This window comes from Hyalella azteca, unplaced genomic scaffold (genome assembly GCF_000764305.2).
Source record: "Hyalella azteca isolate HAZT.00-mixed unplaced genomic scaffold, Hazt_2.0.2 contig17385, whole genome shotgun sequence".
NCBI lineage: Eukaryota > Metazoa > Arthropoda > Malacostraca > Amphipoda > Hyalellidae > Hyalella > Hyalella azteca.
This window is the reverse complement of record NW_025947170.1, coordinates 13,683-30,613: the sequence shown is the minus strand read 5'-3', so window position 1 is coordinate 30,613 and position 16,931 is coordinate 13,683. Positions and strand designations below refer to the sequence as shown.

Here is a 16,931-nt window from a genome sequence, read left to right as displayed (position 1 = left end):
CACCTAGACTTCTCTCATGCAATGACAGGTTGTATTGACATTGGTTACTGACATTCCTGTCTCTTATACACATCTACGTCTGTATGGTCGTGAGAAGACGTCTGTATGGTCGTGTGAAGACGTCTGTATGGTCGTGTGAAGACGTCTGTATGGTCGTGTGAAGACGTCTGTATGGTCGTGTGAAGGTGTCTGTATAGTCGTGTGAAGACGTCTGTATGGTTGTGTAAAGCTATGGTCGTGTGAAGACTGCTATGGTCGTGTGAAGACATCTGTATGGTCGAGTGAAAACATCTGTATGGTCGTGTGAAGACGTCTGGATGGTCGTGTGAAGGCGTCTGTATGGTCGTGTGAAGGTGTCTATATAGTCGTGTGAAGACGTCTGTATGGTCGTGTGAAGACGTCTGCATGGTCGTGTGAAGGCGTCTGTATGGTCGTGTGAAGGTGTCTGTATAGTCTGTCTCTTATACACATCTAGATGTGTATAAGAGACAGAGACGTCTGTATAGTCGTGTGAAGACGTCTGTATGGTCGTGTGAAGACGTCTGCATGGTCGTGTGAAGGCGTCTGTATGGTCGTGTGAAGGTGTCTGTATAGTCGTGTGAAGACGTCTGTATGGTCGTGTGAAGACGTCTGTATGGTCGTGTGAAGGCGTCTGTATGGTCGTGTGAAGGTGTCTGTATAGTCGTGTGAAGACGTCTGTATGGTCGTGTGAAGACGTCTGCATGGTCGTGTGAAGACGTCTGTATGGTCTGTCTCTTATACACATCTAGATGTGTATAAGAGACACGTCTGTATGGTCGTGTGAAGGTGTCTGTATAGTCGTGTGAAGACGTCTGTATGGTCGTGTGAAGACGTCTGCATGGTCGTGTGAAGACGCCTGTATGGTCGTGTGAAGACATCTGTATAGTCGTGCTTAAGGATTTTTGTATTTTTATAAAATTTTTGCTCACGCATGTAATGACGTATGTTGTACATGAACGTGTGTGATGCGAGCCAGTGAAAATATGATTCTAAAAGCTAGCATTTAGAAGGTCACAAGTTCGACCATAAAATATCAGTCTCTTATCAAGACAAGGATTTCATACGATACCAGTATAAACTGATAGCGGGAATTGTGAAAACTCAATCGGGAAACTTTGCTTCGGAGCCTGCATCAAGCGACAAATTTTTTATTTCGAAGTGACTAAATTTCTCGAATTTTTCTATGTTTGTCACATCACGGCTGAGAAGTGATGAATTTCTCGTTTCGACATACATTTTTTCAGCGATAAAATTTAGTGAAAATTGTAGTTTGCGTTCTAATATGTGTTTTCAATGCTTGTATGTAGAAAACTTCAAACGAGAGTGACTTAACTAAAAAATATTCTAGATTATGAACTCTGATTCGTGCATCAGCAACGAATGTAAAGCCTACTCGTTGATTTATAAAAGCAACTGCAGATATACTCGTACATTCCAAAGCACCAGTTTTGCAGGGGCTTTCTGCTTTTTCACGATGATGAGCTGGTGTACCAGTAGAAGTATGGGCTCCTGACAGCCAAAGAGCACCAGAAGAGAAGGCATGAGGTATAGTTATCAGCATCAGGTGCTCGGGCAGCAGTATACCTCCAACAGGGACAACACGGGAAGGAGCTTCATCCGATGAGGTGGCTCAGAAATAACCGCTAGAAGATTAAGATCCATTTCCTGAAATTAGAAGACATACGTTATCACCAAACCAAATATTGCATATTTGCAATAATAATTCATTATAAAAAATATATTTTGCTAACCATTAGGCACCAAAGCAGGCGTCAGCCCAATTTTTTCCGAACGGGGGTCAAGCATCCCCAAACTTGCTGTTGTTGGTAGATATGTTGTTTAAACACATTCCTACTACAAGAGATTCACAGTGCCATGACTGTAGCTGATCATATTAACACCCCGTGCTGTCTCATTACCAGTCACAAAATATAACTTCTGAACTCCCAAAAAAGCTTGTTCTGCCATAAGCATGGAAAGATAACTATGCTGGTAACCTGTGAACTGTTTCTCTTCCTAACAGATCTAACAGAAGTTGGCCATCCAGCAAGGCTAACTAGTAAGAATGAACAAAAAGATCCGATGACAGGCCACATTCACTTATGCTTGGCAATCTCTACAACTATTTTTTTCCATTTGGACCGCCATTTGGACCGCCAATGAGCGAGTTATTAGGTCTCAAAAGTTACAATTTATTATTTTAGTAGGCTTCGAGTGTTATTCGTACACCAAACTTTTGTACTCTTGAGGCACTCTAAACCTCATCCGCGGGTACAGCGGAAGTACCTGACGACAGTAAATTTAATGAAGAAAGAATCGAAGGCACGAGCAATTTTCACGCACGAGCTGAATCACTAGAAGAAATAATAAAAGTTAATTTTTTTTGTTTTCATTGGATTAGAGGTTTAGTCTCACAGGTACGATGGTTGCTGTAGTTGCTGCTTAAGGAATAACATGAGCAAGAAATTTCGACTCGGCTGGGCGACATTATTCTTGGAGCGTATCGTGGTAGGTGGTACAAACATTTCATGCCGTGCTACAAAGAACTTGTTTGAGAAAACTTTATTTATAACTCAATATTTTGATTCATTCCAGAGCGTAAGAAGTCTGCATGCAGAATTGATAATTGTTGTTGCAAACCTTCACAATCTGCATATGGCTTTTTGTTGTTTTCAATTTGATTTGATTTTTCAGTTGAATAACTATAAACTAAGTCGATGAATAAGTGCAGACAATTTTATTATTAGGGTTTGATTTAAAAACGCAAGATTGTCTTCCTATCTCAGATGTTATGTGATATATCTAACCTCAGGCTGTGGATAGTATAAGATATTCGCTACGGGAATAATAGTCTCGCAGTAATCAGTTGCAATATTAAGCAAACTAAAAACTTCGCATGCATCCTTGTGTTAAAATGTATTTGCGTGCAACTGTTCAATGAGTCTCCCGTATTTCTTAAATGGAAGCGTCGGGATAATTTCTGCGTCGGGTTAAACGCTCGTACGCTTTTAGTACACATAGTTACGCTTTTTCGGTCATTGATCCCATCGGACGCTGTTCGCTTTACACAACGAACTAAATTAACGCTCCAAGCTACGTTTATTTGCATCCCGGTTCTACATGCTAAAGTTGTGACCCTGCAAACCGCGGTAATCGTTAATAAACCCTTATTACACCCGATTAATCAGAGTGCGATTAAGCTAATTCAATATTAAAATAAGTGACTTTCATAGGTCGTTGATATTTTATTAATTTATTTAATGTTCTAATCTTTCTAATCATATTATTATATGGTAGGTATTATCGATAATTTGTCAACAAATAATAAGCTGCATGAAACTTAAATATTATAAAATGCCTGGGGAGATTAGAATGCTTTCTTGTTAGGTGCTCAAAATGTGCAGTATGTTAGGTGCAGTAATTTCATAGGATCATGATCAGGTTAGATAACTAAATCAATTAATCCTTATTCAGGTTCATAATGGTTTCTAGAGGGTCAGAAGATGAAAGTTTACTGTTCGTGGTTCTGTTAAATTTTGATGTTTATGGTCAATACTGCTTCCTCAAGCAGATCAGAAATTTTTTAGGAATCTACAAGACGTCACACGCCTAAATAACTGTTAAAATTTTTTATTATAGATGCCCCTGCAGCACAGTTCAATATTCAGTAGTATGCATAGAATCTCATCACAAATAGTCAACATTTAAACTTGTTAAATTAGAGCATTACTTACTTGAACCAGCAAGTATTGAGTTTAAGGACCATTAATTTAATTTATTACTAAATATAAATTGAACTCGCCAAAGATAATTCAATCTCTGAACTCACCACTTTGAATTTTGAAGCTGCATGAAACTTAAATATTATAAAATGCATCTAGCCTGAGTTTATTATAAATAAGTTTTGCCTGAGGGCAAAAATTATACAACAATTGATTTAGAACTAAAGATACTAAAAAACTTAAGGAGATCACCCCAAAAGAAGATATAAAGATTGGTGTAGCGCGCGATCTCTCTTATATACCTGCTGGACCTGTCGTGACGGATGTCGTCTTAGCAGCCGAACATGCGTGGTTGGCGTCGGCGGTGCAGCTCTGCACCTGCGAGTCATGAGACGTTTGTATTACCACAACTCAACATAATGAACATATGATACGAATTTAAAAGGAGAACATATGATATGAATTTATTTCCTAAGGCAAAAATCAATGCGGAAAAATTTAAAATTTGAGATTGAGTTAGAATTACTAAGAAACGGATAGAATTTAATAAAGAATTCCTGCCTAGTTTCACACGTTCGTAATTTAGCATCTCTAAACTGTTAGATATCAGAGCTGTTTTACAGATTGAAGTATTAAATGGTGACAAAGTAAGAAGTAGTTTTCAAGTAGATGAATTTCCAAAATACAGTAGTCATGTTTTTGAAATTTAAAAAATTCTTATATGAGGAATTGAATTGTAATTCTTGTAAAAAGGTTATGATAATCCATCATGGACTCCAGAAGTTCATCACAAATTGAGTTGAACTCATGTCGCGTTGAACTAATATCGAAAGAAACATTACATTAGTTCAACTCGTATCGAATTGAACTAATATATAAGTTCAAAACAAACAGATGCTAAAATTAAGTTATTTTATTTTAATAAAATTAGATGATTAACAAAAAACGAAACAAGATGAAAAAAATGCAACTCAAAAATGTATTGAACAAGTTTCATACAAAGATTTTAAATAAGTGTATAAGCTTCCAATTGAACTTCTTAATAGAATGGGTGAATGGGTCAAACCTGGATCTGAGTACGATAAAACGTACGGAATAAAATTTGACGGAGGGAATGCTAAGGTATGAGATGCAATTGTGGACATTCAAATTAGCTATTGTTGAATGAGTGATGACGTTCTGGAAGTTTTTCGGTTATGGGAGCTACTAGCAAAACAAAACCCTGAAAACCGCGAAGAAAAATATGTCAGAAATTACCTGCGAATTAAGACACAGACTGGGGCTCATTTCAGGTCGTGTTGGACAAGAAAAAAACAGAGGACGTAAATGCTGCTAATTCATGTCTTCTGAATAAAGCGACATATATAGAAGGGAAAATATTGTCATGGAGGTGCTACAATTAGAGCGTAAGTCTTTCATATAGGGAACAAATCACATTACCAAGGACAGGTACTTCAAAATCTGGTTCAAAACTTTCATTGATCATATAATGAATAATTGTTTTACCTTCTACCGGTAATGCTATTCTTAAAAGATATTATTTATTATTCGGGTATCTGCATGTTGGAAACACAGGAGTCTCTGATAAACTGCAAGTATTCCAACATGAACTTCATAAAAGAAATTTATTAAATGATCATGAAGATATGTAAATGTCAACAATTTATGTTGAAAAATTAAATCACAAAGCAAACTTATTACCGGCAGAATGAGTGTCATTTATACACACTTTACAACTGCAATAAAATTAGACAAAATGAATTTCATGAACTGGCATCGGTGGGACTGGATATGTCATTCTACCACGAATATCGATGAAACAAATTACAAATTTCATTGGAAAGTTATGACTTATGAGTTATATAAATGTTATAACAATCCCGATCGCATGCCACGAGATGGAGTGTATAAATAAGAACAATGAAAATATACTCAAGGAACTGATTGATATTAAGCCAAAAACCAATACGAATAAATATGCTATAGCCACTCACTATCCTCAATTGTAAGTTTATTTGAACAAACACATCAGATTGTATATTCTGTTTGGCTTTGATGCCGGAATCTTGGAATGTGAGGGAGAACGTGTAACTGCGAATATAGTATATATAATCTCTGTTAAAACTTGTTCACTGCTGTATAGTAAATGGATAAATCGTAATGATGATTTATGTATACAATAATTGAATACTTTTTTTCCCTAACATCCCCATGGCATAAAAATATGCAGTATTTTGGTCATCTAATTTATACGTAATCTCCTAATTTGGTTAGTAGATAAAAATAAAATTATTTTTAATAGCCGATGTAAAGAAATAAATGTTAGATTGCACTTATGATAGAGACAGGATGATTTTTTTAGATAAATTAATTATTAAAGTAGAGAGCACACAATGAAACGGAACTGTTCAAATCGACTGAAAAAATTGAAACTCATGATTATGCGCCTCAAATTGAAACTGATTTAGATCGTAAACTTAATGATAGCAAGATTATTAATCAGAATAAAGATCAATTTCCATTACCAACTCGAAGTAGTCTTTATATCGAAGGAACATTGAGGATGGCAGTAATTATAAATCCAAAGATGATGTACAAATGAATGTAATAACAGATTGTCGTATATATATTCGACCAAAATTTTTATAGAATAAACGCGGAAATTGATCTTCATAGTTATACTGGTATTGCAGCAACTGTAAAAGGTTGACAATGTATCAGCAAAGCTGCAGAGAAAATATGATATTCTGGATTCTCGATAGGTGCTAAGAAAAACAAAAAATCAACTGACTGAATCAATAAAAGTAGGGATTATTTAGGAGCCGCTGACGGCCAGTTCAAAGCCACAATTCCACAAAATATTATTTCCATTTTAGGTGAAAATCGTAACAAATTAATTTATGCAGTCAAGGACGACTTAACCTCGAGGAGAGGTGACGATGCTAATGCTCCCTTCGAGGCTGGTGATAAGATGCAAATAATCAAGATAAAGTTCTTGATGTCGACTTTCAAACACTAACTTGGAGAATGCCAGCTTATAAACTCTCCGATGAAAATAAGATTAAATTCTATTACCGTAAACTGAATGAAATTCGATTATCAATTGCATTTTTCAATCGAAAATTAAAATGAACTATTGTTAGCCCAAGTCAAAATTTTTTAGATGGGACTTTGGTACCAAGTTCAGGAACCCGAACAATACATTATATCATTTTAACCTTCAAACTGCTACAGATAATTACAGATTTCAAATACACTAAGTGAGCACAGTGATTAAAAATGATTTTTTTGACTGAATGAAAGGTATCCTGAGTAAAACTAGAGATAGAACTGACGCTAAAGCTGGTTTCCGAATCGCCCGCTCATTAGAGAAGCGCTAACATTTTGAGCTATTTTATTCGCTTTAAAATTCTTGATACTACGACTAGTCAGAGTGATTACACTGTAGAGGTCTTATATTGAATGCTATTTTATCGTTAGGTATAGGCTTTTAGTTAATCAATGTGTTGTCAAGTTAGAATAAGTGTTAGGAGGTTTGAATTGTAGAATATTGTAAGAATATTTTAGAGAGAACTGAAACTGTGCTGGGAAATTGCGGATAGGAAAAGGCAGCAGTTGGAACGCGGTCGTGCACGCAGCTTCTGGTGGTGTGTAAAGCTAGTCTCTCGGAGCGAAGCTACTAGGTGTCTATTTGCCGTGTTACAGTCTTTAGTGTGAATGAAACTTTTAATGTAAATGTAACGTTTTGTGCAATAAGGTATTTTACTGGGACCGTTATTTAAATGAACATTGAACCTGCCATTATACGCACGACATATTTTACGCACGACAACACCGATTGCAATATGCCCTTTGCAGAGCTTCAAGACATGTGGTATGAAACGCATGCAATTAGTAAGTAATACTTTTCTGTTGATCAATAAGAATGAATGAACACATCTGCTCTGAAACCATGTGAAAATTTCAAATCAATCATGCGGTTGAAGTAACTCAAGTAATGCATGCTCTGGTTAATTCATGCTGTTTAGCTCGGCAACGGTGCTGGATTGGAAGTGTAACAAGTCCGGTCAACTGGGCGGACAGATTGCGGCCAGTATGCTGGTGTGCGTGATTCCTATGGCACGCATACATGTAAATTAATATGAATATCCTGGGGGAGCATGAATATCTTTCCCCAAATTAAGCTAATTACAAAAACAATTAGCAGAAAATATGATGGCGAAAACTGCCCTTATCGGCATTTGGTGATTTCGGATCCATTTAAATATTTTCTCGGATTTTTTATTTACCCTATCATTTCACCCGCGCCGGTTCACAATGATGCTCCGCCGCCTTATCCCTAGTACGCAGTTCCCTACACTGAGCCTGACCTCAATGTTGTAGGTGCGTTCAGGTTGTAGTTCCTTGATGGTGTGGCAGAAATGGGATGCGCTGTCGCTGCACTCCGACGCTTGGACGTAGTGAGTGACTGTAGCCACCTTGACGCGGTATCCCCTGATGGCGGCCATGGGAGGACAAGGTTTCCTCCACCGCAGGCTGATGGAAGTGGACGTCGCGGAAGAGGCCAACTCCTCCACAGGCCCAGGAGCTGATGACAACCACGGAATGTTTGAATTAGAAGTGGTATCATGAAGTTTTGAGCACATTCTTGTTATTTGATTTGTTTACAAAAAAATAACTTCCAGAGATAGGAAGGTAATATATTTAATCGATTTGTATGCAGTAAATTATTACAGAGTCATTTTCATTTGCGGCAGCGAGTGAGGAAGTTAGAGGTAATGGCTATGAGGTCTCAATTATAACAGTAAAGAGAGGCAGTCTCGCTCACCTTCCTCCGGCAGGGTCTGGAACACTTCGCACTTCATATTTTCTCCTCCGTCGTTGTATGCGTACACGCACACCTCGTACTCAGTGTACGCCTGCAGCTGCGTCAGCTCCCGTTTAGCCGTGCTTAATTTGTGGAAATGTTGAACGACGTCGGTTTTCTTTGGGGCACAATCTTCTCTTGATTTCATCTGCGTGAAATATGCATAAATTATGAACATTGAAACATGTAACAGTTCTTAATATCCTTGAAATAGCATGTAGTTTTTCACAAAGTACGAAAATCTGAGGATATACGATATTCATGACTGAACTGTCATGGTGTATGACTTTGCTTTGATCGAAAGTTGAACGATCTGCTGCGTAAATGTAATATTCCGGATAGCTGAAAGGACTAAATTTTCTTAATACAAGTATTATGAAATTATTTAATTATTACTCACATATTTTTCTACCCTGAATAACGACCATAAGTCTCATAACTGGATTATTCTAATCTTATTTGTTAATACTTACTGCCAGAGTTACGTTGAAAAATTGCTGATTCCGCCACGTCCAAGAAACGCTGGCGGTCAGCGGCCGGTGTGCGCGCACTTGAACTGATCAGAGCGGCACGCGCCTGCAATCACAAGTAATACGTTAGGTTATGTTAAGACCATAATTGAGAAGGTGTAAACACGGAAGATAAATCTTTGCATAATATCGTAATAATCTTGCGTTATACTGACATGTATTTTATGCCATGTTATCAGTCTTCCTTCCTATATACTGCTTTTCCGGATGTTCAGCTACATTATTTTCTATAATCAGTATTTAAAAAAAATTGTAACGGTCGTGGATATGCAATATCTGATATTAAATAAATGCTCATTCTATTATTCCAACGAATTTTACTGCACATGTAGTACTTCCGAAAGCGGAATTTTCGCACCTGCTTAAAATCGAATGAACGTGGAAGAATTGGGGAGAAGCAAGTGGTTCATTAGCCGGGCTGGAGCTGAGCTCACCACAGAGTGAGTGTTTGGTTATAGAAAGATTTTATTGAAGGAGGGATTACCGAGAGATTATGGCGCCTCTCTAGTGTTTCAGATATATCTTTTAGGCGATAACTGCTGACAATTGTTCTAAGCGATTAGTGATGGCAATTGTTCTGAGTGATTAGTGGTGACAATTGTTCTGAGCGATTAGTGATGACAATTGTTCTAAGCGATAACTGATGACAATTGTTCTGAGCGATTGGTGATGACAATTGTTCTAAGCGATAACTGATGATAATTTTACTATGTGAAAATGTATGATTATTACTATTGGCGATAATTGATGACTATTCAACCGAATGCTGATTCTAACGATTCAAATCAATTCTTAAAGGGATGAAAGTCCAGGGAAGGGTGATCCAGAGAAGGGTGGTCAAGGGAGGATAGATTAAAGGGGTGTCGTCCAAGAAGGGGCAATCCAGAAGGGGTAGCCCATGGTGCGCTCATCCAGCTAGGGAGGTTGGCCCATGGACGGTTGAACCAGTAAAGAATGACCGAGAAAGGAAGAATGACCGAGAAAGGGTGATCCAGGGAGGGTTGACCTAAGGATGGGTGAACGTGGGAGGGATGATCCAGTGTGGGGTAGCCCGTGAAGGAGTGATTCGTGCAAAGCTAATTTTTTTTTAACCTCGGAAGGCAAGATCATAACATACACTTAGCCATCATATTAATTTTATACCTACGCCGACTCATGATGAGATGACCACACATTTACGGACTCATCACATCAGCCGTGTACTCACAATGCTTCTCATCACTCCAGTCCCCGCAGTTGTTGTCCAAGCCGTCGCATTCATGACGCTTGTGGATGCACCTGCCGTTGCCACACACGAAGTGGTCGCCGGTGCAGCCTGCGATAAATAAAGGAAGCCGTGAATGTCTGGCTAACTAATAAATATAACTAACTAATTTTATACAGGGTGATCGAGTTTCTTGAACGCAAGGCGTGTAAGAATATAGAGGGTAAGAACGTGATGTACGTCTTGTTTATGACATCGGATTGGAGGGGATGGAAAAGTCCCATATGCAATGGGTTCAGTGGGCCCAAAACTTGCTGTGGAAAGAAAATCTAGGATCCAGAAGAGGTAAAACTCGAAAACTCGACTTAGTCACAGCATAGCTTGCGAAACGTTGATAATAATTCTATAGTGAAATGTTATAATTGATAGCTATCGACGAATAATTCATTAATATTCAAGGAAATAATTTAATGTTAGGAATAGAAACAGATCCCATATTAACTAAAAATAAAAGACAGTAGAATCGCGCGGAAGTGTTTGACTCGTCAGGCAACTCACAGTCGCGCTCGTCGCTGTCGTCGCCACAGTCGTTGCGTCCGTCGCACCGCCACGTCTCGTCTATGCAGCGGCCGCTGTTGGTGCACTTCTGATCAGAGGGGCACGCGCCTGCAATCACGAGTAATGTGGTAGGTTATTTTAAGACCATAATTGAGAAGGTGTGAACACGGAATATAAATCTTTGCAGATCACGAAATAATCTTTTCTACTGGCATGTATTTTATGCTATGTTATCAATCTTCCTTCCTATATACTGCGTCTTCCGTAAGTGTTCAATAATCATGATTTCTAACACAATTTAGAAATGTCTTTAATTTGAAATATCTGATTTTAAATTAATGCTCATTCTATTATTTCAACGGGTTTTAGTGCACATGTAGTACATCCTTAAGCGGAATTTTTGCTACTGATTAAAATCAAATGAGCGTGGAAGAATTGGGGAGATGCGAGTGGTTCATTAGCCGGGCTGGAGCTGAGCTCACATCAGAGTGAGTGTTTGGTTATAGAAAGATTTTATTAAAGGAGGGATTACCGAGAGAATATGGTGCCTGTCTAGTGTGCCATACATATTCTTCCAAGATTAATGATAAAAGAGTCATTTATCCACTTAGCCATCACCTTAATTTTATACCTACGCCAACTCATGATGTGTGACACACACTTACTGACTCATTACATCAGCCGTGTACTCACAATGCTTCTCATCACTCAAGTCCCCGCAGTTGTTAAAACCGTCGCATTCATCACGCTTGTGGACGCATCTGCCGTTGTCGCACACGAAGTGTTCACCGGTGCAGCCTGCGATTCCTAAGTAAAAAGATGTTATTGGCACAATAAGCATTCAAAACTTGAAACATTGTAGCAAACAAATTTCTACATTAGCCTTCTATATATTTGGGTTATTGTATGTCTGACGTCTGGAGCTTTTAGATAAAGGTCTATTTAAGTGCGTATCCAAGATACCTAAAGAAATGGGACTTTACCTTGGCCCAAAATAGTTTTTAGGGGTCGAATCATCAAATTATGCAAATCACCAAAATCAAATTGTATCCTAGAAATGTAAAACTGAAAATACCAACGAACTTCCTGAAAGAGATATAAGTGGCTGTTTAAGATTTACATAAGTCATAATAAGTCATAATAATTAGGAATTTAAAAGCAAAGAAAACACCAAGCAAATTCACCATATCGATATTGACTTATAATACTGTCATAATACTGTCATAAGTTTAACATTATTTTGCCTAAAAAGCAGTCAACAGGTTAGAAAAACGCAAGTAAAAATGAAAGGTTATACTGTAATCACTAACCATGTACAATGTATCGCCACAGTACTTGATTCCGTCGCACCGCCGCGTCTCGTCTATGCAGCGGCCGGTGTCGGCGCACTTGAACTGATCAGAGCCGCACACATCTGCAATTACAAGTAATTCGGTAAAAAATTTTTAGATCCCGTTTGAAAAAAATTCTAAGGTGTGTATTCATTTTTTTTGTGGTCACGAAGTAATTTTTCAGCTTCATTAATTAAAGTGTAATTAATTATGCTATTATCTTAATTTATCGTTTAAGTAAATTGACTTATTTCGAAGGAATCATGAAAACTTTGAGGTGTTGTTATCGGTCATTAGCTTTAGGGTTATTAGGCGGGCTGCATATATGAGCTCATCCCGAAAAGAGTGTTTTGTTCTAATAATATATCGGTGAATGAGGGGAGCAGAAGAAGGGATTACCAGGGGAATGTAGTGTTGTTACGTATGAATTACCGAAAATAACAATGTTGTTTCGATGGGATAACAGTTATGCCGAGAAAGAAACGGACAGAGCATTGAAATGCCAGTTATTTGAATTCAATTCATATTAACCCCAAGGAACCGCACCTGGAGACTCAGACTCACCTGCGCCTGCAGAAGCTGCGGTTGCCGCGGCTGCCAGGAGCAGCAGCAGCCTGCAGCAGCTGCTCGTGCCCTGCAGAGCAACAAGAGCTGTGAGTGACGTCGCCTGGTGTTTGCTAACATTCTTGCTATCACAACTGGGAGCATAAAATTAACCTTTAACAATGATTAACCTGATGCCAGTTGACTTCATGGCTGCAGGACATCGTAAGGGCGCTCATTGGTCGCTTGCATTGTTGCGCTCATAAGTAAATAGCAGTGAAGAATGTATGTACCCTGTTATATAACTGAATATTCATTTTGTCGCTAACTAGTGACGCAATGAATGACCTTCATGACCTACCTATTGACGCTATAAGTAACCTTAACGTAACTAGTGACGCTAGAAGCAATTCTCATGACAAAGCCCGCATACCAGAGGGGCTCTAGAATCGCATTCCAGCGTTGGCCCGGCGGTTCAACATCACACAGAAAGGATAAAACTAAATTGGTGATGCCAGTCCAAATGAATGCTTCTTTGCCATTACAATTTTAAATTTTGATAGAAATACTCTCCAATCCCAGCAAGCAACTACGCATCATCAAACCATTGTTGTTGAGTTGCCATAAATATGATTAGTTGGAAAATGCATTGGGGACGGATGCAGCAATGATCTGAAATTACCCTGATATCGGAACCCTTTTAATAAACACTGCCATCTCATCGCGGAGACAGCCTGCCTCCATAACGTTATCCTTCTAGGTCTGCACCTCTATTACTATTGTTATTTATTATTATTAGTCGCATTGTCTACTAGACAATATGACTATTAAGCCTACAAACACTCGTAGTTTTATTTTTATAACATCGCAGTACCGGCATATACACACTCGCTCAACGCACTCCACAACAAATCTGAGTTTGAACGGACGCACTCGGTTAGACTCCTGCGTTAGGTACTTTTCCTATTCGAGACGAGGCGAGACCACAGCCTCTGTCTCGGAGAGAGTTGGAAATCGTGAAAATTTTAAGCACTCCGTGGAATTCCAGGACATTACCGAGACGCGATGTCTCAGATGAAATAGGAGCTTTAAAATTTCCCGGAAGTTTTGTAACGAGACAAAACGATACGCAGTAGCATATCCTTTATATGATTTTTAAATCTTGAAACTTTGCAGACATTATCTGCTGAACGACATATTGTCCGTTTTCATTCAAAGTTTAAGGTATATCGTGCAAGGGGGTCTGTTTGCTTCAGGGGTCAATGGAGAGTAGCGGCCAGTGGCTGCCTGTTGTTAGACTACTTTCATCCATTAATGTTTCCAAAAGCGGACATTTACCAGTAATATTTTAATTATGCTTATTTTTAAAAATTTTTGGTGTAAAATTGAATGACCGAGCTGTCAAGCGAACAAGTTTAGAGAACAGAAGGTGGTGCGTCAAATGTCCGTTGTAATTATTGTGAATCATAGCGATCATTTCCATTTCACTATCGTTTCGCAGAATGTGCTCGAGCTGGTCGGAAATTTAATAAGTTTAGTACTGGTGCTTGGACGCCGACCCTGCATGCATGTACAGCGTGCAAGTTTGGGCTTCAACGTCGCATTGAGTTTTGGGGCTCGCGTGTAGCGCTCACTCATCTTAGTGTTGCGTAACTGCAGGTGAAGTTTACTGATAATTCATCGATGATTTAAAGGTTCCTATTCATTGATGATGCATTACAGGTTTACTTCTAGTGGCCACTCTCAATAAGTTTTTAAAAGCCACCAATAAATTTTAATGCCGTGAGTTCTGTTCTTAGTTAAATTATTTTATTTGAAATGAAATATAAATCGCGAATAAATAAATCATCATTTGGTAGCTTTGCGAAGTATTTAGTAACTTTTTCTCACTAACCATAACAAATAATGCTGTTAGAGCGCCATTTGTGGCATCCACTACATTTCTAAGATATTCGAAACTTAATTGATAACCTCGACCTTATTCGACATAAAAAATTTAACTTGACCTTCCTGATCATGAATCTTTTATATTTTCTCTTCCAGGGTAACGAAAAACAGTTATAACCGTTTGTTAACTCGAGATCAGGATACAATAGAAGAAATCAATATATTATGTCAATATTATTGTGAAAATTTTATTTAATTTTGACAACTTGCAGTGAAATCACGCCAACGCTACCGGACCAGACGTCGAACATGTATGCCCATATATGGTCAAAAAATGTGCTTGATACGCAGAGTAATGTACTAATATTAGAAATATTCACTAATGGTTGGTAGAATCACCAATTCTCATATAACATTATATTTGTGGAACGATTACATGTCATTCAGAGTATTGTGTAATCTAGGTTTTTATACTCGGGAAATAGATAACTATGATTTGATGCTTCTTTACGGTCTTATAATAATATACGTTTAAAAATTACTTTTTAAAGACAACACTTCCAAAGAATCCAGTGTCTCCAATCTTACAGATGTACAATGAATTTCTCATTTAATTTTCGAATATTAAAAAAATTAATTTTTCAATTTTTTTAATATATACATTTTTTTGATATATAATTTTTTAAATTATCTATTCTATTAATTGATTCATGCATTGCCTCTGACTTCACACAAGTGAGCAAAATTTCAGATCAATTAGACAGGTAAAAGTGTGTCAATTATCAGTTATAAGATTTGTAGCTGACAAAATTATTTTTTCAATTTTTTTAATATTGAAAATAAATTTTTAATTTTTAAAATAATTTATATCGACATTTGATTCATGCATTGTCTCCAACTTTACACAAGTGTGCAAAATTTCAGATCGACAGGATAAGTAGAAGTGTGTTAAATTTCGGTTACAAGATTTGTAGCAGACAAACAAACATCAAGAAGTGAAGTTAAAGAGAAGTGTTGTAAAATGGGAAGTGTACATGTGCACACTTCAAATTGAGAGCACAAATTAGCTTGTAATTAACGCTGATTACTTGAGATAACGTCATCATTCTAATACGTTGAATTATATTTAAAAACCTTTCTGGAAAAGCAACAACTGATAATAATATCTGAATTATTCTAAGTCTGAATTTACGTTTTTATCGAGCCGTAATCATCTAAGTTATTGTCATTTATCCTGAAAACTATTCGACATTCACGATCTTCATCATTGATTGGTTTATTGCATCATTCACCAAATCATGGCTTGTTCATGAATCAGAGATAAAATATCACAGCAGAAGCACTTTAATACCTAGATGTTTATAAATTAAAGATAGATTCCGTTGAATTAACTACCTAATATGTCTCAATTGTTTCTTCAGGAGTTATCTCATAGCTTCACATCGACAATTAGTACAATCAATAGAATGATATTTTCATATCTTCTATCAAATCTGTGTATGTTTTAATTCCAATTAGGTGTGTAACCGTTACAAATATGATATAAATAAAACTACAGTGAATCCACTTTTGACTATACGCACGCAATGGAGTTTCTGCTTTGACTCATGCTCATCGGGTTATGGGTAGCCGGTAGCTGACTAGCTATTTCAATTTCGTGTGGAGTTGCGCGTGTGGTGTGAGCACTATTTCTTTGTCTTACCTGTTTAAATTTGGTCAAAATTAAGTTTAACCTACGTAAAAATTTGAAATGCGGGTTCAGGAAAATTTTTTAGTGTCTTCCACGACTTTTGTTTACGTTTCATCTATCAATTATGTAGTATCACCATTATTTTATTACTCATGGGTTCTTAATGGCGATCCCACTGCACTGGTTAACCTCCTAGACCTGGGCGATGCCCATATGTTAGCTCGTATTCCATAAAAGTCACTGAAGCTTGAAACTGCTCATGTGAGTTATCGGTGGACAGAATTTAATTTCGTATGCAGTGCAGTTTTAATTGTACTATAGCGTATACATTGAACGAAATAAATTTAACTTGTAAAGTTGTAATATTACATTCATCAGTCCTCGTTGTGGCTATGAAGCCATCGCCGGCTTGGTCGCTACCCTGTCAAAATTTTCGTGCCGATTAAGGTCGTTTTAGAGGAACTATATTCGGCTTAGGGGTGAATCAGGAGCAAGTCGGCCACGTAGGGTGTTTTGCTTCTATTTACCAGCCTCTTTTGGAAGTCAATTGCCCGGTAGGCCAAATCTGCGTAATATAC

General features: G+C 37.6%; 1 protein-coding gene and 2 long non-coding RNA genes across 3 annotated transcripts in view; all 3 read right to left on the bottom strand.

Annotated features, from left to right (window-relative positions):
- Positions 1–803: 803 nt before the first annotated feature.
- On the bottom strand, positions 804–9,133 carry LOC108667149 (neural cell adhesion molecule L1.1). The gene is made up of 5 exons (XM_018154140.2): positions 9,084–9,133; positions 8,572–8,758; positions 8,114–8,331; positions 4,046–4,121; positions 804–1,686 (listed from the first exon to the last, which is right to left on the bottom strand). Exons 2-5 carry the CDS (start codon positions 8,756–8,758, stop codon positions 1,673–1,675), a joined length of 495 nt encoding a protein of 164 aa, XP_018009629.1. The 5' UTR covers positions 9,084–9,133; the 3' UTR covers positions 804–1,672.
- Positions 9,134–9,140: 7 nt separating this feature from the next.
- LOC108667148 lies at positions 9,141–11,694 on the bottom strand. The gene is made up of 4 exons (XR_001930537.2): positions 11,596–11,694; positions 10,903–11,010; positions 10,348–10,455; positions 9,141–9,186 (listed from the first exon to the last, which is right to left on the bottom strand). It is a non-coding gene; the product is annotated as an uncharacterized LOC108667148 (long non-coding RNA).
- Positions 11,695–12,231: 537 nt separating this feature from the next.
- Positions 12,232–16,931, bottom strand: part of LOC108667150 — an 8,334-nt gene continuing 3,634 nt past the window's right edge. Inside the window, exons 2-3 of the long non-coding RNA XR_001930538.2 lie at positions 12,798–12,867; positions 12,232–12,316 (exon numbers count right to left, since the gene is read on the bottom strand). This is a non-coding gene — a long non-coding RNA (uncharacterized LOC108667150). The remainder of the gene's footprint in view (positions 12,317–12,797; positions 12,868–16,931) is intronic.

What these genes read in the sequence shown, in the direction of transcription:
- LOC108667149 (XM_018154140.2), bottom strand. Translation starts at nt 8,758, where the DNA reads ATGAAATCAAGAGAAGATTGTGCCCCAAAGAAAACCGACGTCGTTCAA. An exon ending in CCAGACCCTGCCGGAGGAAG is followed by an intron (nt 8,332 to 8,571) that starts GTGAGCGAGACT and finishes GGTTGTCATCAG; the next exon opens with CTCCTGGGCCTGTGGAGGAG. An exon ending in AACGCACCTACAACATTGAG is followed by an intron (nt 4,122 to 8,113) that starts GTCAGGCTCAGT and finishes CATGACTCGCAG; the next exon opens with GTGCAGAGCTGCACCGCCGA.